This window comes from Dermacentor albipictus, unplaced genomic scaffold (assembly GCF_038994185.2).
Source record: "Dermacentor albipictus isolate Rhodes 1998 colony unplaced genomic scaffold, USDA_Dalb.pri_finalv2 scaffold_111, whole genome shotgun sequence".
Lineage (NCBI taxonomy): Eukaryota > Metazoa > Arthropoda > Arachnida > Ixodida > Ixodidae > Dermacentor > Dermacentor albipictus.
In genome coordinates this window covers 79,682-102,605 of record NW_027225665.1, presented here as the reverse complement: position 1 = coordinate 102,605, position 22,924 = coordinate 79,682, and the positions used below count along the sequence as shown (strand labels likewise).

Genomic DNA, 22,924 nt, shown 5'->3' with positions numbered 1-22,924 from the left:
TTTATCTCGCTCAGCCAACTGTATACGGTCATCTCCGGATTTCCTTACTTCTAGCGTTATCTTTTTAGGTGCTAACGCTCCGTTCCGCATCCCGAAGCGGTGTGATGCGAGCCGTGGTGAACCGTTTGAAGCTTTTGTGTGTGTGTGTCCCCTGATTGCTTCTTCGCGGCGGTGAACAGCGCGCCGCGCTCTCATGCGTGCATGTTATCTGCATCGTGTTCCACGCAAGTTGTAGACGCTCATTCACACATTGCGGTACATCTTAGTTTCGTCTTTCTCTGGTGGCGTTCCTTTTCACATATTTCGTGTATGTATATCTCTCCTTTCTCTGCAGTTAGCGAAGGCTTTGCAGTTAGCCCGTGTTCGCTCCGTCTCTCCGTCGTATGCTTCCGTCTCTCCGTCGTATGCTTAGGTGGCAGCTCGAAACCGATATGTGTTCGAACTGCAGGCCGTTGATCTAAGAATACACTGATTGCACTTGGTACATTTAGACACACGTACATTGGCTTATTGCTCTAATGATTGCGACCAATGTTGTTTTTCGTGTAAAACGTTTCGCTGGTCACAGGCGACGTGCATTTTCACGCGCCAGCCGCGCCCAGCTAATGAGAAGCACCATCAGCCACAACAAACTTTCTGAAATCGAAGCCCAAGCAGGTCGGCGCGAAATTTTATGCGTATGAGACGTACCCGATAACCTGCTTTCTCATGTCTTGTGATGATACAGCGCCAACTCATCAATGTCGCCGGTGGGCGACGTGATCGCTGCGAACAGGGATCTTCCAGCTATCGCTTTCGAGTATACAATCACGATTTCGCGTCTTGTCATCTGCCGCGTCGGAGGCCATCTGTTGCGCTGCGCAAGGCGAGGTTGTCCCAGTACGCGTCCTGCGACGAGTCGCGCGAATGCGATCGTATTCCTGAATGCAACTATACATTTTCAAGGTGGTAACGCATAAATGAGCTGACTACGCCGAGCGCGCGTCGGCCTCGACGGGCGCTGCCATGCTGGTAGCATGTTTACATTTGGCCAGCTGTACCGGCGTTCGATTTTGCAAACTTCGGGCAGGTTCGGGTTGTCTTGGGATCCCAGCCCACGTGACTTCCTGTCAGAACCGGAACTAGCTGGCTGCCGTCTGGCTACCAGCGGGCTGCCAGAACTGTGAAAATCGAAGAGGCCCAGTGTGCGGGGCCGGTGTGTCTGCCGCATAGAGTTAGTAGAACAACTCTAGAGGAAAAGCTGGGCCGGAAAAGTGGGAACCTCTAGGGCGCCGCCCTGTTGCTACTGGTCAATGTGGCCAGCGCAATTACTATTGAAAGAGCTGAGAACAAGTACAGGTCACCTTATGCTTTGTCACCTAAAAACGCATACCTGATGGCTTTATGAAGGTGGTACGTTAATATTAAGTTTACAGAAAGCGATCGCTAAGTCCGTGACTTATGTAAATCACGATGTACGCATTCATGCAATAAAGGATGACGCGAATTTCGGTTTCGAATCTGTTTTTTGGATGCGTAGTAGTTTCGTTTGACATGCGATCGCGCGTCGACATCGGACGCTATGACACACTCGTGCCTTATGTGCCACCGAAGCCCCGAAGTGGTCTGGCATATACCTTCACATGTAAGTAAACGAATGTATCTCCTTGTTGAGAATATCACGCGAGTAGGCAGCTCTTGTGGTACATCACAATCGTTCGAGAAGCGTCACAGTAGAGCATTTTTCTGCATGCGGAGCGCTGTTTTTATTTGCAGGTTTCCCTTCAGTAGGAAATTGCTGGACAGGCGGACCAGCGCACCGGAATTGTATTGGCGAAGCCACAAGCAACTCAAAGAATCTGTTTAATTGTTGCACTTTGAACAATCATGCTTCTACAAAGGCCACAGCAGAAAAACAGCCTGATGACCGAGTATTTCTGTGCCACGAAGTAATCAAGAGGCGAGTGCCTAATGCGGACGAAATAGAGTGCATGGAGACTTAGAACGACAGAAAGCTGAGCTAGTTCGTAAGGATTCATTATGCAAAACAGAGGTGAGGCGTGCAGACAGGACACAAGAGTAGAGAAGTGGGCGGCGCGCGTGTTGTTTGCTTGTAAATACTCTACTCTTGTTTCCTGTCTGCACGCCTCACCTCCGTTTTGCATAACGAGTGCATCAACCCACATATTAATAGCTTAGGCGTTTTATTAACTGTGGAATATTTTCAACACTTCCTTGCATGCCATTTCATGTCACAAATTTGTGCAGCGAATCTATTTGCATGATCGACTCCGGGCCTGTGGGACCGTTCACTTGCACTTGATGCTGAGTCTTTTACATGTATCCATAAACTGCAGATATGCACATCAGATCCCTGCGAGCACTTTCAAAATTCAATTATTTTCGACAACAGGCACATATGCAATACTGACATAATCTGGAATACCACTAAGCAGCTGGGACACATTTTTGTTGACCATACTCGCAGGTAAAATAAGTACATCATGTGGACAGCTCCAGCTCATTTTCCTTAAGTCAGTGTGTACAAGGGTTATGCAAAAATAATTTTTTTTCTCGCGCACCGATTATTTTGCTGTATAAGCAAGAGAACCCACCACGTTAGTGTAACGTATCTTGTGCATCACACTAATATGTGCTTTCATTTACCAAGTAAGATGAGTTACTTTTATGGCTCATTCAGTCATATCACACTGCAAGCTGCATTCATCAATCTTCAATGGGATTTTGCAAATGCTTAATGAAACATGTTTCCCTTTTATGCAGATATGCAATGGCAAGCCCTTCCGTGTGTTCCAAAGGTAAAATTTAAGCTCTAAATTGAAGAAGACATTTCTAGTCAGAAACAAGCACAAATAGTGAATGCAGAGCATCAGAAGCCCAAGGTACAGAAATTATGAGAAGTGTCGAATGGTTTTAAGGAAAGAGTCGTATTTAAAAATGCAAGACCCTTTAGTGGAGGTCAAGCAAGTCAATATAGGTAGAATACTCTGCAAAATTATGCGAGTGAGGGGATGTCAAACAATGGGTCAGGAAATGCATTGTTTTTCTGCAAAACAAAAGCTGATTGCCATTACATAAGTCACTTTAGCATCATGATAAATTCAGGAATAAACCAAAAAACAAGACACGCAAAAATAAACAAAACATTTAATGATATTTCAGCAGAACTTTTTGTTGGGCTAGTTGGTGCATATTACTGAAGTACTATAGCGCCAAACAGACGACACAAGAAGAAGAGACACGGACATAAGCGCTCGTCCGTGTCTCTTCTTCTTGTGTCGTCTGTTTGGCGCTATAGTACTTCAGCCATTTAATGATGCTCTCTCCACACTGGGATAAATAAAAACAAACACATCACATCTAATGTGGACGTATCAGATGCCTTGTGAAACACTAAAGGAACAATTCAGTTTCGAGCTATGGCACTTGCCGCATAGATGTGGGGGGGCCTTGCACCAATAGTGATAGTTACCACTGCATTTAGAAATTGAAAGCATTCGTGCAGACAAGGATGATTCTTTATATTTTTGGCTACCACTTCAAATGCCTCCACCAAGTGTTACAATGCTGCATGCAGCCATACTAAGGATCTCGCAACAACACCTGCAGGTAAAAAGCAGAAGCAGTCAAAGTGCTGGTGTGTTCTGGACACTATGTTTGAAAACTTTTAGGCAAGAAGAGTGCAAGAAGCAGACATAACTGCATTTATTTCCATAATTCCCTATTTAAATGGCCTTTTCTTTTTGCTTAGACAATGCCTACGCCTAGCCACAGCAGCTCCCTCATACAGACTCCACAAACCAAGAGGCCGTGGAGGCAAATGCAGGTAAGAGACAATAAGCAATAGCACTGGTATCGACATTCATCTAATTTCTTTTTATTTCATTTAGGCAGCCAGCACACCTCAAACAGCCACCTTGACTGCGGGTGTGTCACCTTAGTCGCGAAGGAAACATTTGAGGGAAAGTGACAGGCAATGTGAACAGCCACTTCTCCATGTAAACAATACTCTTTCTCTCGGATGACTCCTACGCCTCACCACGCCAGCACACTTGTGCACAAAGATGCCGCAGAGGCATGTGCAGGTCAGAGGCAAGAAGCAGTGGCACTGGTGTCAACATTTACCCAATTTCTTTTTCTTACACTGAGGCAGCCAGCACACCTCGAACAGCCACCTTGACTGCGGGTGTGTTAGTTGATTCCTGTTGTACATATGCTCATAATAAACTTCAGTAAACTTGAACTTCATAATAAACTTGAAGGCAAATGGGACATTGATGCATTGTATTTTTGAACATTTATTGTACACATACAATATATGTTATACTTTGCAGTGCTACAGAGCGTATTTTGAAGCTTCCCCCTATATTTTGCACCTTTGATTACGTGTGTTGTGTGGCCCTCAATGCAGTTCATGTTGTAGCAGCTGCTTTGTCTGTGTATCGCACATTGGCTTAAGCTCGTGATATCCACATACTTCTCTCACATATACAAAATAAAGTTCTATGTAGTCCTCAGTGTTACAACAAAAAATGAAAGTAAACAATCCGATCGTGGAATTATGTTTATTACAGTGATTCCTACGACAGTTACTGACAAGTTGACAACTTGAACTGGTCAATCGGTCCATAGCCGCCTCTATTTTTCAAAAATAAAGGAGGCTATGATCCGTCATGGCAAGGAATTGTATGTATACATAAAAAAAGGGGGTATGTGTGTGTTTGTAGTGGGGGTATAGGATTAGGGCGGTACGAAAAAATGTACCAACACCGTCCTCTAGACCCATTCCGTTGAGCTACCGTAACAAAACGTATTATGCATAAAGTTCATACAACCAACTCTGATATTACTACAGACGCCAGGCGACGCGAGCTACATTTGTCATGATGCATTCGCGACTGCACCGGATGCCCTCCACATTATTCTCGTTAATCGTGCTCACTGCGCCGAGGCAAAAGAAAGACAATGGGCGCAGGTGCCTTTAAAGTATCTCGACCTTGCGAGGCACGGCTGCGCGTGCCTGGGGAGCTGTCCGTGCGAACACTCCCTGGCACACACCTGCCTCGGCGGCCCCAACCTACGTACCGTTCTGCTTCGAGCTTTGATCCCCCCACTGTCCCTCGGGTGCCCTGGAGTTCCTGCGCCGCCTGCTCTACTATCATCTCAGATGCTCTCCTGAGACTTCCGTTTGTCGGTTACATGTGCCCTACAGCTGGATCATTACTTATAATAATAAAAAACCCGATCTATCGTCACGACGATAGATCGCGAAAGCGGCTATTGCAACATACCGCGCCCGTGCAAAGATAATTACGGAACGCCAACGAGGAATCTGACCACAGCTTCGAGCTCGTAACGTCGTCGAGTGACACTCCTGCAACAGGCGTGACCGCTGAAAACCGCATACCGCCAGAAACTTGAACAGGATCATCCCTCGGTTGCATAACTGCCAGCTGTACGGCCAACATGGACCACACCCACACCATCCCGCAACATAGAATAAAGAACCGACTTATAAAGCCCAAACACACGGCTGCACGCACACATCACAACATAACAAGCGAGACGCCATGCTGCTACGCTGCTACTGTTGCCGGATTAAAACTGACTACTGTCACCAAGTCTAGCAAGCGTCTCAGGAGCTGGCAACCTCGGCGCGTAGCAACATGGCGGCGCTCTTGAGGTTCCCGATTTTAATGCATGGGCCCTATGGGTAGCTTGTCCTCTAGAGTCAGTATAGTAACTCTATGGTCTGCCGAATGACGCAAACATCTGGCTCATGTCTGGCTCGTCATTCGCCGGTTCGCCTGTCGCTAGGCAACGGAAGTAAGCCGCAAAGTTTAATTGAATTTATACGCAGATATCTTTAATATTTCCGGGAAAGAATAAAAAAATAAAACAATTTCTGTTACTCTCATTTCACATTCTTCTTTTTTTCGATGCTCGCGACCCCAATTCGTCGATGTTAAAAGTATTGGCCTCGAGCTCCACCACTGGAAAAGCTGGCGCCACCGTCGGCGTGACGTGCTAGGAGGGATCACGTGGACATAGCGGCCGCGTCGGCTGCTTCGGGCGCGCCGAAGCTAGCTGAAAACGAGTTTAAATTCCCTCGTACGCTGCGGTCCTCATTTAGTGGCGAAATTTTCCCGCTTCGAGTGTCTCCTTAACAACGCTTGAAAGCACTACAATAGGTAGTGGCTGCCTTTGAAGGCGCGCAACATGGTATGCTCGGTGCCGCAGTGCCGGACGTACGCAACGGAGACCGGTGTCAGCCTTATTCACACGTAGCCGCAGGACAAGGAGCTGCGTGAAGCTTGGCTCGCGAAACATAAAACCGGCAAACAGTCATCGGCTACAACTCGGGTATGCAGCAAGCACAGACGCGAGGAAGATTTCTGCTACGGCGCCCGGTCTGCGATGTTCTGAAAACGCGCACTGAGACGCTCGCCCGAGTCCGCTGCCCGACTAATGTCATGACGGTTTGGTCTATGAACTTGTCGATGCTATAGATACTGGCAAGTTCAGTGGAGTGGAAAGGCAGCGGTAAGAAGCACATTTAAAAAAAGCATGGCATCCCTATTGAAAAATTTGTATGAGAAATTGAACGAGATGTATGCATGTCGCGCAGATTTGACGAGAAATTGAACGAGATGTATGCATGTCGCACAGATTTGACGAGAAATGAACGATATGAAATGCATATTGAACGACCTCTCATAGATTATGGGCGAGATCTGTATGATGTGCTACGCAGACTTTTACGAAGTGCACGAGATTTATACGATATGCGATAAGAATGCATAGAACTTGTATGACATGTGTGCGATGAGTTGTGTAGACCTGACGAGATTATGTATGACGTGTGTGAGGTGGCGTGTGATGTGTACGCACTGTAGTCGTATGAGCAACTTGATCTTTGTAGATGACTATGAATTGCATAAAAAGTGTGTGCACTTAAGTCGTAGTGCATACAAAAGCTCATTAATGACAGTCAGATTTATGAGTTGTTCGTAGTAAATGCAAGAGCGTGATCAATGTGCTGTATGATCACATTGAATCATTGTGACACATATATACCAGCATAAACTACAGAGCAAATAAGAGGTTCAGAGCTCAACTTCTGGAATTTCATCCCCATCAAAGCTGGTGTCGGTACTTTTGATGCAATGATTTTCACTTGGGGACATATTCTCAGATGAACACTTATGGCGATGCTACTGCCTTTGCATGACGCATTCCTCGACCAGCCAGACATGTATCAGCAAACCATCATTGGCTCTCTCTGAAAAAGAACTGAAATTTTTGCGCATGGCTTAACTTATCACAAAATGTATCGCTCTGATTCTTAATCTGTTCACGTGGCTGTGACTCATGTTCTCCGAGTGTATAAGTACGACCTGGTTTTCGACAATAAACAGTGTTGGAAGTTAGCGCTGTGTGTGCCCCTTTGTGTCTTCTCTTGTCCCGTCTTTGAGGATTCTCCCCTTGAAGATGCATTACCAACAAGCCCACATTGCAACCCTCGTGGGCAGCCAGTGTGCACTGGATAGCACAATGATATTGTCAAAAGCTATCAGCAGAGTTTGAATCCTTTGTTCAGAGTAGATCTGCCTAAGATTTTATTGCAATATAGGAGTCAGGTACCATAAAAGTTTCATAATAAAATGTTACATGTTTGTTTGTGCACGCAATAAAATAATCTGGCAATTTGATTATAGCACATTGGAGATGCTTCAAACAAGGACGAGTTGGCAAAGTTTATTGCAAGCAGTTTGATCAGTGATAAATTATGTATGCACTTTGTCACATCCTAATAATATTGCTTGCATCAGAGATATCAGTAAGAGGTAGTATAAGGGCAAACTTGAACCTGCATATTTTCCAAATAGCCAAGTGCGTCAATCACAATACTGTCAGATACAAATCTGCTAAGAGCATGTTAGTGCCTGTTTATGTCCAATTGTAGAAGGCAGGCATGCGATTGGCCATGCATGCCCACATATAAAAATAAAAAGCAGAACCACAAGACAGTGTAAATAGGTTGGTGAACAGATAGCCAAAATAGCAGTCAAAATTCATCGCACTTTGTCACAAATAAATAAATAAATATTGTAATTAAAGAACAATCCCTAAAAATGCCATGTGATCAATTGTGGTAATGATCACAGTTACTGCTGTGAAAAATTATTTGCACTAAGTGTTTCCCAACTTGATGAGAGAGCTTGACCTAGTAAAAAATCCTCATATGTGCACAGCAGTGGCAAAAAACGAGATGAGCGTCGCATCTTGGTGACCATTATCTCCCTACGTACTACACAAAACTGAATTTGAATTTAAAGGAGAAATTACAAAGCAGTTCGTGTGCCAATGATGGTTAAGCGCACTGCAATGCCTTGCCATGCGTTGAAAGCTGACCTCCAAGCAACCAAAATGTAAGTTACCCTACATTGAAGCAGCGTCTCTAAATGACGAATGTGTATCACATTCAGACTGCGATACATAGCGCAGAAAATTACACAGGGACAAGCAGAACACAGGACGAGCGCTAACTTTCAACAATTGATTTATTGCAGCTGGTGAGTATATATATACTCACTGGGACGCCACTACAATAGAACACACTGAAGGGAAGGGGGAAAAGACAGTCATGTGACTATTATGCCCAAAAATTCAAGCTCTTTTCTTGATAAAAATATAGACGGCGTGCTAACGCACTCGTCACCTGCTCTGGCTATCTCAGCTGCTTCCACAATTTCCCTCGTAATCTTATTCTTGTGGCGATAGACAACAACAGTTCGTTCTAATAGCGGGAAGCATGGAGCCTTCGCGTCACATTTTCTACAATGGGCAGCCAGATGCGCATCTATTGCGATGCTCTCCACTTTGTTACTATGCTCCGCCAGACGCACGTTTAAACATCTGAGTATATATATACTCACCAGCTGCAATAAATCAATTGTTGAAAGTTAGCGCTCGTCCTGTGTTCTGCTTGTCCCTGTGTAATTTTTTTGCGCTATGTGTCCCAGTCTGAATGCATCCCACCAACACGCCCTAACTTCTTCCTTGCTAAAGTGTATCACATCCTGGCATTCGCGGACGCAGTCACCAAATGAAAAACACCTTTGCAAATCGCAATAACGACGAATGTCACACGCGTGCGCACACAGACAGAATGCGAGCAGTTTCCGAAAGCACTCGCGAAAGACTGTACGGACGTTCCTACGCGTTCCACGCATATCAGAAGCGCGCGCGCACACGCGCACACACACACACGCACACGCACAAAAGGCGAGCAGTTTCCGGAAGCACTCGCCAAAGACGGCACGGATGTTTTTACAAAAAAGCAAATCCCGCCGGCGTGGCACCATTTCCCGATGCACAAACAGCACCACTCATTAACAGTACACATCCGTAGAACGGCGCACAGCAAGCCGGAACAAAGCGCACACCAATCGACGCCGAATCCGTCGTCGATTACGCCGCTGAGAAACACGAACACCTTCTAACATTCACAAACCAAACGACGATGTGCTGCGAACTTCAAACAGATTTTACGGCCCTGTCCGCTTGATAGGGCTGCTCCACAGGCTGTCCTCGCTGTTGAAAGCAATGTCAGCAAAGTTGTTGAAAAAGGCCGCCTAAAACACGCAAAAACATGGAAATAATACGCCTCTACTACCCAACGTTCTTAGACATACTTCAGTTTCGCAGCTCCCTATGCGAGCCCATTGGCCGACGTGGCCGAAACGGGTGTCACTGAAACCACCGGCGCTGCAGTCGCGTCTTTCGTCATGCGCCGCGCGTCGTCTGCTCCTGCTGCGACGCGTCGTTTGCACCAACAGGCCTGTAAACGCTTATCCGTGGGTAAATGTAGTTTAGATACGCAGTCTGAGTTTTGTGACAAACCTGCCGCGCGTAAGTAACGGAGACTTCTCGGTGTCTGTGCACTATCGGCGCTGCAGTGACACATCTCTCACGCAGCGCGCATCGTCTACTCCTGCGATGTCATCTCTGCGGTGGGTCGTTTTCCCCAACTGGCCTGTGCCGTTTGCTCTTTGACGACTGTGTTTTGGCTGCTCTAACAATATTTTATGCCAAGGACCTTTGAATGACATGTCTGGCTAGTCTTTAGAAGCTGCAACTACACCGCAAATAAGAGGTCGTGCACTGCGATTCCGCTTTTCAACCAACTTTTTCCCTATAAAAGCGCCACGGTGCTCCCTTCAGCGGGGGCTTTGTTTTTTGCTGCTTATTCTTAAGATGTGTATTCATTAAAGACGGCGAGCGCCTGTGCAGACATAGGGACATTAACGCATCACGCCCAGCAGTCGCTTGAGACAACGCTGCGGTGAATTGATCCACCCCCGTCAACGCTTCGCCTAATAAATTTAATTGACACATGTATTTTTTATAGTTGTCCGCGGATATTATGGGACGTGCAAATGAGTTGGAAGTGATCTGTGAGCAGTGACAAGGACGAAGTTAAATACTATGAACATATTTATGTCAGAGCTTAATTCATTTTCTTTTTGACGAACAAAACAAACAACAAACACAGTGACACTTTTTATTTACTTTGTGCACAAAAAAGTAATTTTGAGCTACTTTTGCTCAAAGCAATTTTGCCCTCTTTCTGGCTGCTTGCACCTGCTCTGTCAGCGAGTTATCGACGCCAATCAGCACAGGTTATATATGAAATAAACTACGCTAGCTCACCTGTCCATATTTGTGCTTGAGCAAATGGTTGCGTACACACTTCAGTGCATGTGGCACATCACACAGGAAATAAAGGTACGCGCTCTCAGGCAGGCATGGATGTGGAATCTTGTGAGAAGGTGAGGTTACGCTGCCGCTGATTCCCATCTGCTGCCACATCGAGCGATTGTTCCCAGCCCCGTCACTGACTACGGCGATCACCATAGCACCATGTTTATGCAATTGCATTACTGCTTGCAACACCGCTCTGCTAAAATCTTGCCAGGTGCAGCACCTTTCGTGGCAAAGGTGGCAATCGGTTGCACCCAGCTCTCCAGAAGTGGTACGAACATCAGCACGAGCGCATGATCTGCAAGTTGGTCAGTTCCTTCATTTGAAATACCACCGTAGTCCACAAAACCATCAAGTTTGAAGGTTGACTTGTTGAAATCGTACGCCTGGCGTAACTTAATTTCATCCAAAATCAGTGTGCCGAATTTCTTCCCATCTGCTCTGTTGCCCAGCTGTTTTCCAATATATAGCTTCCATACAGAGAGGATTGAAGCATGGTATTCCTTTCAGTATTTGTGTGAGACGGCTCAGGGAGGGCAAGGGCAGCATCTTCATGTCAGACAGAAGCTTATATGCTCGAGGGCTCGCTATCCTCAGCATTAAACAATTCAGAAGCCAGTCCGCATTGTACCGCGCGCCACACGGAGACTTTGCTTTCAACTGTTTAAACGATGTCATAAATGCAAGTCGCTGCAAAGGCGGAAGTTCGGCCAACGCTTCCTCGATTCTGTTATCGGGCATTTCAGAAAGCCTTTTCTTCAGAGCCAAAATTTCCTTCTTTTGCTTTTGATGCGCAGCAGCCGCCCTAAGCAGCCGCTTCTTCACATTGCGTAGTTTCTGATATCGCTTGAGCGTTGCGCTCGGAGCCGTAATGCTCAGTCGAAGTTTCCTCTGTAGACGAAGACAACGCGCGCAGACTAGTTGCTTTGTAAGTACATTGCACTGCTTGTGATGCATATTATCTGATGTCGCCGTGTCACGCTGGGCTGCTTTCACACCCGCACACATGTTCAAGCTCTCTGCTTCTCTCAGGATTCTTTCCACACTTGCAATGCTAGTCGCAGCTCGAAATAGCCTCTTGTGAATTTTGCTGTAGCCGTTTAGGTACCATCCTCTTCAAGCACAACAGTTTTCATTACTCGCAGATGCCCGGCTACCAGTTGCCTCATATAAAATACTCCACATCACTTCTGTGTTGCGTCGTCCTCAACAATTTCGAACTTCCAGAGCGCAGAAGGCAGTGTCACGTACGTGAGATCGTTGAGCGCAAAGTGTGTAGCGCATATTTCTGAAGTTCCTTCTTCCAAGCCCAATAGCAGGTTTGAAGTTGAAGCGCTGTCACTACAAGCTTCGCCCGATGTAGTTGCCGGCACTTGCACTCGTTCTTTTGGTGGACGTCGCTTTCGCTTCACATTTTTTGGCTTTGAGATGTGCTCAGGCAGCCCAGGAAAGAGCCGAGGAAGTGCGCCGGGAGCAAGCATCCATTTCCCGCGAGGAATCATTATTTCTTTGTTACCCACAACATGCTTGCAGTATTTCAAAATGTCGTCGTCCTCAAAGTGGCGTTCACACACTTTTGATTTGTTTGTGAGGCGTTTGTCTTTTCGGTGTAGCATGCGCTCCCAACTTTTAAACTATCCAGCGTCTTGCGGCTGTGCGAAAAAATGGTGACCAGCGGCATCGTGTCCAAGGCCGCTCGTGCAGCCGGGGGCAAAACAGCACGGCATAGGGAACTTCTTGCTGTCATGAGATGCGGAAACGCTTCTTCAAGAAGCTTTTCAAGAGAGCAAATCGCGACACATCACACAACACCTACAAAACGGAGAAGGATAGCGACTGACGGTGCAGCGCAACAAATATGAAACCAGAAGTGAAAGCAGAAGTCAAGTTTCAAGTTCCTTACCAGAAACGCACTTACAATACATAGCTCAAATATCACAATATTTCACAAAGAGGTTCAAAATTAAGAACTGTGAAATAACTACTTCTCAAAATATAAAACAGAAACTACCAGAAATGACGCAACTTCTATCAGAAACGAAACAAAAAGTGACGAAAGACGCGATCGCAGCGCCGCTAGTTCGCGTGACCACCACTTCGGCCATCTCCCAAGCGGAGCTGCGAAACTGAAGTATGTCTAAGAACGTTGTCTACTACCCACGCTACCCATGCGTTCACAGTTACCGGAACCACAGACGGCAAAGTAAACAGTAAAGACGTCATTTCCCTTCATTTCGGACCGAGATATAAGTAGTTTCTAAATTGCGCGACTCTTCCTTTCGAGCAGGGCGCGACTTGTTCCGGGGACTGTGAGGGCGCTGCGGTCGAGCTCTGCACCAAGTGAGCGGCGCTGCTCTGCTGACATGTGCACGTTACTTGCGGGTGTTTGCGCTTCTTCTGCTGTAGCCGATTTTATTTTCTCATTGCGTGTGCCTTGTCACTGTCCTCGGGCACGTGGCTGGCGGTCGAGGTCTTTTGCGTCCGGTCCAAGTTTTGCGCTCATGGAGACGCCAGTACCGGCGACGTGTGGGTCACCAAGCGTCGTGTGCACTTTGGTTTGTAGGCCCACCTTCTTTTCCATCTCACTCCTTTCTTCGGACGTGCACCCTCAGGTATGGTGTCTGTAGAATATTATACTTCAGCTTAAACAACAACAGAAAGAAATAACGGCTGCTTTATTCAGCGAGCACCATGTAAATGCCGAGTGCCGCGACTAACAACCATAACTGTGCCAGGCTATAGCAGACGACGCTCGGATGCTTGGCGCGGAGGTCGATGGCAGTGCCGCGGTGGCGGGAACGGCAGCGGGCTGCATGGTGAAAGAGGGTCTATAGACGTTGTTGCGCCGGGCGGTCGATGTGGTGCTGATCGTTTGATGATATTTACGCGGTGCTTAGAGAACATGTGCTCCTTTTTTGTGTGAATTAACGATCACTAAGCCCTGGGGCCTGTGCAACGCTATTAGCTCGCTGTATGTTTCTTGCGGTGCGCCGTTGTTGATTATCGTAGTGCGGTCAATTCACGCTTCTTTGTCCCCGGCTCATGAGAAGGGAAGCTGTTGTATGCTCTCGTCGCTCCCGCATCGGGTCACAGTGCACGGAAGAATGTGTTGATAGTTGTGCTATCGCGTGCTGTAGTTCGCTGGACGAACTGTTGGTGCAGTCGATGCGGCGTGAACGGACACGAAGGAGCGCTCGCCTCGGAAGGTAAGTTCGGCGCCTGGCGCATTGTTATGGTTCATGTAGTGTACCTTGTCATGCGCAGCAGAAGATGATTAGTACAGCTACAAGAACAATAACAGTGATTCCCAAATGTTCGTTCGATATCGGAGTGCACATTTAGCAAAAGGTTTCACGAAAATTACCCCGAGATTAATGTTGCTAAGAGCTTCATCTATTGTTTTTCTTTTTGTTATGAAGTATGCTAGCGCCGGGTCATCGCTTGGTCTGAACGGGCACAAAAATTCAAGCAGGAAATGTCACTGCTTCTGTACGTAATTTCTTAGCAAGAAATCGTATAGACAATTCTATAAGTACGTTGATGTTTTGCGCAAATGCTTTCACAGCTAACGTTAACGCGCGACGGCATCCAAATGATCTGAATCGTGAGAAGATTTTAGCTTGTATGCAAACTTTGATGCTTATAGATTGTCGCCAAGGCAAACTGTATTTCTTGTGTTTAGTGTCCTGTTTGTTTTCGTGCCTTTGACACGTTGAATAACCGCCTGTGATGTAAGAATGAAATATTTAATTTCTCTAAGCGGATGCAGCTTCTGTAGCTGGCTGTACGAGAGCTTTCCACAATTTGACGCGATGTTGTCAAATCACAAGTTTGCAGTTTCAGCAGTGATTACAATAAGCTGAACATTTATTGTTTAGGGATGTCACAATTTCCTGAGACGGAGGCATCTCTGCACCACATAGGCTGCGGCACTATGCAGCTTGAACAGCACGACAAAGCATCTGATCTGCCTGCTTTGACAAGTTACGTACTAAACGGTCACAGCCATTTATGTGTTCTAGGTTCTGTTCATGTATTTGGTACCTGTCAAATTTTCTGAGTCTCTCATGCAATTTAGAAATTCGTGCTATTCTACAATTTTACTAATGTTCCATTAAGTAATGAGAATGAAGTTCTATTAGTGAAGATGTTCTAAAGCTGTTGAGAAATGGGGTGGCATAGAATTGCGAAAATGCACGAAAAAAATAGTCCTGGCGCTTTGCTTTCTTAATTGCTAGCAATGAAAAATCCCTAATAAAAATAGCAGAGGGACACTTGCTTTAGGTAAGTTTATTAAGATACATTCCAGAAGCAGGCTAAGTTTGCAGCAACAAAAGCACTGAGAAAAACTCACTGATCTAAAAACTGCTTTTCCAAGTGTGCTGCTTGTGTACAGCGTGTCAAGGTAAATAATGGTTAATAATGTATGCATAGAAAAGTGTGGATGCTGAGAGAAAGCTTTAGGAAAGTGCGTGCCGTCTTTCCAACACAGGATTTCTGTCTAGAATTTTTGTAAAATATGAAGTGCACAGGCTGGCAAACAATGTTCAGCACTTTTGCTTTAGATTTTAATGTAGCCAGTTCATTATGTGTCCCTAGTATAGCTTAGCGTCAAGCTTGAAGCTGATCTCTGATGTCACATCAGTTGCAGGATGCAATAATGTGGTATCACAAACTGCTTGTTACGCATGTCAGTCAACCTGGCGCAGTTGTCACAGGTGAGAGTACAACTGAAAGCTGCGCATTCTTTGCCCTTCTGCACACGATGTGGGATAGAGTTTGAACTATGCTATAGTGGCACCATCTCCCTCACCTTCTCTTCCTCACTATTCTGTCAACTTGCAATAATATGCACAACTTTTAGAGGCTTTTTGGTGTTGTCTGCTGAACTTGGCTGATGTGAATTTCAGTAGTTTGGGGTAGCCTCAAAGCTATGCTGTACTTTTCATGCATTTTAAAATGGTCAATTTGACATATGTGATTGGCTGTGGCATTCTGAGAGAAACAAGGCCTTTTGTGAATAATGCATATATGCATTATTAGCATTTTCTAATACTCTTTCAAGAAGCAGCCTATAGGCTGCTCCCCGAAGAAGTGACCACCTTTGCTTACGCTACGTGGCAGTCTGGTCCGGTTTACTTAACCTGTCTGCCATCTATGCTCGAGGAGGAGGAGAGAAGCAAAAAAAGGGACCTTCGATTTATGTTTTTGCACAGATGGCTGATACATTGCACTTTTCTTATCTCGCAGGCTTTGTTAACTCAAAGCTTTCTATGGGCGAATATCAGCATTTCATTCCTATTTATACCTAATAAGAATTACTTTGTTCACAGTGTCACTTTTTATATTATACTTTCGTGAGACTAAGCTCACTTGTTTTAATGCAAGTGTGGCTGGGCCTGCAGAAAGAGTAAGCAGATTACTGTGTTGCTGATCAGTGCTGATCTCCACGTCCAAGCTGGTCCCACAACATCCAGGCACCACTGTGCTTTGCTTCATTGACAAGGTAATATGATATAGACACCTTGCACCTCAGTATCAGTTTTGAGAAATATGCTAAGACACAAGGGTCGGCCTTGGGGATAAATACACTCGTGTTCTTTTTTTTAAGCGTTCTTCTTGCAGTGTTCCTCATTTACATGTTTTCAGAGGATGCTTAAATGCAAACTGCATGGAACTTGTTTATGCCTTAAAGTAGCACTCTTTCACCAAGAAAAAAGCCTTATTTAATGCACAATTGATAAGAAAGGTGAGGAGGTGACAGGACATAACAGTCTAACAGCCATCCAATTTTACTGCTTGCACAGCAATATAAAGTGAGAGGTGAAAGGGCAAGAACAGATAAATCGACAATGTATGTTGCTCACACAACTGCAAAAAGGAGCATGGCTACTATGACACTTGTTTTACAATGATAAATAAGCAGTCTTGCTATCTGATAATCTACTGGAGGGCGAGCCAACTTGCAGATTCTCTGTCACACATATAAGGAAAGGCTCACAAATCTTGCCAGCCTTATGCTCGTAACACATTGCCACAGTTGCATAGTTTTCAAACAAAATAATGCAAGTGAGCTTTGCACTACCCAGTGACCACCAAATGACCTGAGCATTCAGTTAACATGGTTGCAGATCCAGTCATTTATACATTGGCCTGTTTTGCCGACGTGGTGTCTACTGCACGGCAGTGGTATTTATTATCCAACAACACCCTTGTGCTCTACGTACTCTTTCTTGCATGCTTTTTTTTCACAGGTAGTGGAAGATTACTTGATTCCAGAACAATTTGGTTTGTTCTGCACATGATGGTGAACTTTCCAGTCTTATATTAAACATGGAATTGGGTAGGAAGATGTGGTATTTTTTATAGTGCCCTGGTGCATTCAGATTGTGCAGAGGCTTCAAGCTTGTATTGACAGAAATTGGGATGAAGCCATAAGAGGAGAATTGTAAAAGTGTAACGAAAGCCTTCTGATAGATATGCTGAGTTGTGCTGCTGTGGACACTTATTGGTTATCCCTACTGGGTAACGCTGTTAGGGTTATGGATGCTTTTACACTGTAGGGCCTACAAGATGGCTAGCATTACGGAACACATTAAAACAACTGTTGGGATGCATGTCGTGCTATGGTATCATAATTGGCCCACAAAGTTACCACATTTGCTTACACTATGTGGAAATCTGGTCCAGTTTACTTAACATGACTGCCATCTATGCATGAGGAGGAGAAGGGACTAAAAAATGAAGGGACCTTTGATTAATGTTCTTGTACAGATGGCCCATACATTGCATTTTTCTTGTCTTGCAGGCTTTGTTACTTAAAGCTTTCTACAGGCGAATATCAGCATTTCATACCTAATATGTATTGCTTTATTCACAGTGTCACTTTCTATATTTACCGTATTTACTCTCATAATGATCGCATTCACGTAATGATCGCAACCCTGAATTTTGTCGTCCAAATTCGATTTTTTTTATTTCCTGTGTAATGATTGCACCCCTAACTTGCTGCAGCGATATGTCATGTGCCAAGTCTAGCTATTGATCAAAGCAATCAAAGCAGAAAGCTGGGCTAGTTGGTGTATCATCATTATTCAAAAGACTAGCGCAATATAGCAGGGACAAAGACAGAGAGGACGACAGGACGAGCGCTAAACATCAACTGGGTTTTCACAGCGAGAGAAGGTACATATATACATTTCGTTGGTGCATGCGCACACAGTGTTAAAATAGTACAAACTCATTCTAATGAAAATGTGGCAGACTGTTCTGTAAGTACATTTTTTCTTTTCTGGACAAGGCAAGTGAAGCGGTGCTGACACAGTTATCACCCTCCCTGTCTATGTGATATGCCTCACTAATCTCGCGCCCCCACCTTGTGCCTCTATTGATGATAGAGGCACAAGGTGGGGGCTATTGATGAGATCATCAATAGCTATAGCTATTGATGATCGCGTTTACCATTTGTCGAATGCTACGCGAACAACTCTTCAAGATAAACCAAGCGGTCTGCATGCACTAAACATTTTTAAGCAGATGCTCGTTTTCATTCCTTTCATCACTTTCCGCACTTCCATGACAAAAAAGCTACAACCAAAATTGCCTTTATTATGTGTAGGCTTTGTAATGGTTGTGGTCAACAACAACAAAAAAGATGCCTTTCGATTCTTCTCATCTGCACTCGTGGGCACGCAAGAAATCACAAGCGGCAACGATAGCAGCCACGTTTATACTGATACGTTAGAAGTGTACCCTATCCATACGCCGACACTTGTAACACAGCTAAGATATTTGCCCACCCTTAGCAGAAATGTGCTGTATTAGGATAGTAGTGAAGACAAATGCCGTAGTTTCCGCAGCATGCCCGCCGTGTCTTTCTATGTCACTGGCAGCTAAGCGTGCCCATCTGTTTCTGCCCCCTCATAGTGGACATGGCGACGTTATTGCCACAAACTTACCGATATTAACGATATTATTCATTACTGATATGGAAGAAACTTTCAATGCAAGTAATGTACTCGAGAGAAAAAAAAAATCGCGTTTGGCGCATTTGGTGTGTTCAGCTTGTTACGCCGGCCGCCACTTTTGTTTCCGTGTCCCGCACTACATACAGTGGCAGCCACCTATTTGTTGCCCTGTTGCCATCCCCCAGCAAATGCGGGATGAAAAAAATTCTTTTTGCAGGAAATTTAACCGGCCTAATGATCACACACCTGATTTTGCGACCATTATTTTTACAAGAAAGTGCGATCATTATGCGAGTAAATACAGTACTCTTGTGGCACCAAGCTCACTTGTTTTATTGCAGGTGTGGCTGGGCCTGCAGAAAAGCTGTAAGCAGACTGCAGTGTTGCTGATCAGTGCTGATCTCCACGTCCAAGCTGGTCCCACAACATCCAGGCACCTCTGTGCTTTCACAAGGTAATATATGTTGTGGACACCTTGCACCTCAGTATCAGTTTTGAGTTTGACTTGATAAATATTTAAGAAGACACAAAGGTTGGCCTTGGTGATAAATACACTTGTGTTCTTTTTTAAAGTGCTCTTTCCGCAGTGTTCCTCATGTACATGTTTTCAGAGGATGTTTACACTCGTTAAATGCAAACTGCCATGGAGCTTGTTTAGGCCTCAAACTAGAACTCTTTCACCAAGAAAAAATCCTCATTTAACGCACAATTAATAAGGAAGGTAAGGAGGTGACAGCCAGTGTCTAACTATCCAGTTTGACTGCTTGCCCAGTAATATCAAGTGAGAAGCGAAAGGGCAAGAACAGATAAATCGGCAATGCATGTTGCTTGCACAACTGCGAATGCGACACATGGCATGGCTACTATGAATGCTAATATGACGATAAAAATATTGTAGTTTTTACATTAGCCGGTAAACTAATTAATATTTTGCACCAGCAAACAACCAGTTTGGTAGCTGTAGTTGTTGCACTACTTCAGGAGTAAGATATTATTTTTAGTGAAAATTGAGTAGTGCTGCGGTTAGCGAAGCTATTTCTGCCTGTACAATAAATTAGGCATTTTTAAAGAGGCGGCATATAACAATTGTGTTGCTGTGCCACATAATTAGTAAAGTGAGGGGAGGTTTAAGTAAGCGAAAGAGGAAGATTAACCTTGTCGTACAAACAGATCCTTGTCTGAGCTGTCGTCACTGTGATGCAACGGCTCCCAGATAACTTGGGGGGGGGGGCTAAAATTAGCCTTAAAAAGCTGATGCAATAGTACGAAAAGCCATTGTAGAAAGTGTGGTTGCACCTTTGTTTGACCAGTGCAGTATCGGGGGCAGGGCCAGACAGCAGCTGAAATGTTATGTAATAGAAGCTGTTCATATTCAGTGCTTTAAGGGAGGAGGCTACCTTCGAACACCAACATTTTTGTTTCTTGAGATAACTGAATGAAATTTTCAGGGTACACTCATGGCATAGACATATGAATAACTACAAAGTTTCATGGAGCTACGTACATTGGTACTCAAGTTACAGGAGTATATCAGAATGGTTCACATAGGTTCCTTATGACATGCCTGGAGAACTTGCAAAATGTGTTAGCACTGTCAAATTCAATATGAAGATTCCTGAATAGGTACCACAGGGCAAGACAGAGCCCTTTTATTAATTTCCTTGCTGAAAAGTTTTAGCACAACATTGAATTTAGTGTTACTAATTAGACTTGCATTAGCCTAATTTTGATTGCTTATAATAAATTCCAGACTCAATAACTTGTAAAAGTGGGCCTGTCTTGCCCTCATAAATTTATTCAGGCACACAATAAAAAAAACCTGGTGGGAATCTGATTAGCGGTTCCAGAGATACTGCTTGCATAAGCAGCCACACCATGAAAAAAATTCATTTCGAGAAAACGGCCCTTGAAGTTTTGACACAACATTTCTGGGTCTAAAATGACCCCGCAGAATAGTTTGCGGTGTCTTTGCAGGCTTTCTTTCTCTGCCGCCTCTCAGTCTTCGCTTGATCTCGCTTCTCAGCCTTTCCCATGCGCAGGGCATCTTTTTCCACGGCTCGATGGATGGCTAGGTGGCCAGGTGTGAGCCCCGCAGACAGAGAAATTTCTTTGGTGGCCCTTTGGTTTCCAGCATTATACCGCATCACTGCATCATTCAGTGCTGACTCCACTGCAATCAGGGATGCATGCTGCTCCTTGGGCATCAGTGACCACAGAACAGAATGAAATGATCCCGATGCATTTTGAGTCTTCGCTCCAAGGCACCGCTGAAGAAGGGAAGGCTCGGAGAGGCGCTGATAAACAGGCAGCATAGCCTCGGCGACATAGCCTGGCAGATTGTACCTGTGCCTTGGTTGTGGTAAGCCATTTGCCTCAGCAGCCTTGTGGCGGCACCATGAGCCAGCGCCCTCTGGGCATAGGTCATGGTGAGGCTCCGCATCGGTGGATGTGATGTGATGGTAGGACGCCATCACTGCACGCTGCATTGCTGCCGCGTCATTCGAGTTGTTTCTCAAAGCCCAGCCATAGTAATCCGTCAGCTTGTCGATCAGAGCCTTTGTCAGCCTTCCTTTCCCTCCCAATGCCTTATCACTCTTTTGCACTAGGTTGCGCAGTGCAGCCCCCATCCTTTTCTGCACGTGATTGAGGCATTTTTCTTTGACAACTGGGACTAGCCCATAAACATTCTCCTTCACAAGGGCAGAGTAGGTGGCACTGTCTCCATCGGACACAATCGTTGTGTAACGGAGGTTGTGCTTTGTCAGTGAACGGGCGAAAAGGATCAAGGCTGCCTCGACCTCCATCCTTCCAGACTTCGCATCAGTGTTTCTTTGGCAGATGTGCTGCTCACGCCAGCTTGAGTACTCGGAGTCTTCTGGTTTGGGTCCTGTTTGACACCCGAGGCACTGGTTTGAGAGGACAACTGCATCCAAGATGAGGCCAGTGTGATACTCTATCACTGCCCCAACTCCAATGTGGGATGTGTGTCCACGCTTGTGCCAGGTGCCATCATAGACCACAGTAATGTCTCTGGTAAATCCTGGGTCCATTCCCTGGTAAACCTTTTTCACAGCAGCTGCTGATTCTGAATAGAAACTCTCCATGCGTTGAGTCTCTGGGCCCCTGAATGTCTTCTTCAGATGTTCCTGGTACGTCTTGTGATGAAGTCCTCTGTGAGATACATTCATAGCAGCCCAAAAGTCATTTACAGCTGTCTGCCCCTTACCAATTTGCTTCATAGCCATAATGGCTCGGATGTTCACCTCAAAAGCATTTCCTGCGTTCTGGCGTGGTGAACTCCAAGAATTAGCAATAATCCCACAATGTGGGCATACCAACTCAAGCTTTGTAGCCAGTCCGAACTGGGTACCTTGTTGAATTGTCAGTCCAGTTGAAAGGCAGCGCTGGCACAAGGTTTTGGAGAGCAGGTGGCCGAACACACACATTTGCACAAGGCAAAATACCTCATCTACGGTAGTAGCAGTGGCAGGTGCGGGATCGGGCGACATCGCTTGAAATTTTCGTAGCGTCGCGGGCGTGGCACCAAGTTTGTTTTTCACAGCATTACGTTGTGCCTCCGCCGCCTCTATCTCCTCCGGCGTCAGAAAGTGCGTTTTCACGCGCACGGTCGACGATGCGTCTTTGCTCACGGCGACAGACGCGAGAGAGGGTGCCGCGGTCGCCGAGGTTGATGCGGTCAGGACAGCAGGCACACTTGAAACGCCGTCTCCTTGCATTGCTGACTCGGAAGGTACGGCGCTGGAAGTGGCAACGCAGACTTCTTCTAGCGGTGTAGCAGAGGCAGCACTGCAGGAAGCGTCTCCGCAATCGCCGGCAACGCGCTTTGCCAACTTCGCCATGCGGACGGCATTCATAGAACGACACCGCGCACCGAACGCATGTTGCGTTTTGAATTTCCGCTTAGGGACCATCGTGAACGGACGCGCGACGATCCGTAGGGTGCACAAAACCGTTCAAAACACGCCACAAGAATCCCGACGGTAGCGAAGACAGCGATCTCGAAAATGGTGAAGAGTAAAGCGAGCGCACAGAGAACGCCGTCAACGGAGCGAGCAGCGGCAGACGACGCGCCGGGGGAGAGACCACGTGTCAGCATGCCGAGCAGCCAATAGCAGCCACGCTCTCTCCCGCGTTCTCCAGGAGCGCGCGCTTCGTCCAATCACAGCTCG

General features: G+C 45.7%; 2 protein-coding genes and 1 long non-coding RNA gene across 4 annotated transcripts in view; 2 read left to right on the top strand and 1 right to left on the bottom strand.

Moving 5' to 3' along the window:
- Positions 1–1,540: 1,540 nt before the first annotated feature.
- LOC139053400 (uncharacterized) lies at positions 1,541–4,243 on the top strand. Its single transcript, XR_011510453.1, has 3 exons — positions 1,541–1,624; positions 2,764–2,798; positions 3,752–4,243. It is a non-coding gene; the product is annotated as an uncharacterized lncRNA (long non-coding RNA).
- A 9,382-nt stretch (positions 4,244–13,625) lies between these two features.
- Positions 13,626–22,924, top strand: part of LOC139053401 (uncharacterized) — a 50,657-nt gene continuing 41,358 nt past the window's right edge. For both annotated transcript variants that reach the window (XR_011510454.1, XM_070530418.1), the window contains exons 1-3: positions 13,626–13,973; positions 16,156–16,273; positions 19,076–19,188. The gene's annotated coding sequence lies outside the window, so the exon portion shown is untranslated. The remainder of the gene's footprint in view (positions 13,974–16,155; positions 16,274–19,075; positions 19,189–22,924) is intronic.
- Positions 20,618–22,676, bottom strand: LOC139053402 (uncharacterized). The gene has a single exon (XM_070530419.1). The coding sequence runs from the start codon at positions 22,664–22,666 to the stop codon at positions 20,669–20,671; it is 1,998 nt and encodes a 665-aa protein (XP_070386520.1). The 5' UTR covers positions 22,667–22,676; the 3' UTR covers positions 20,618–20,668.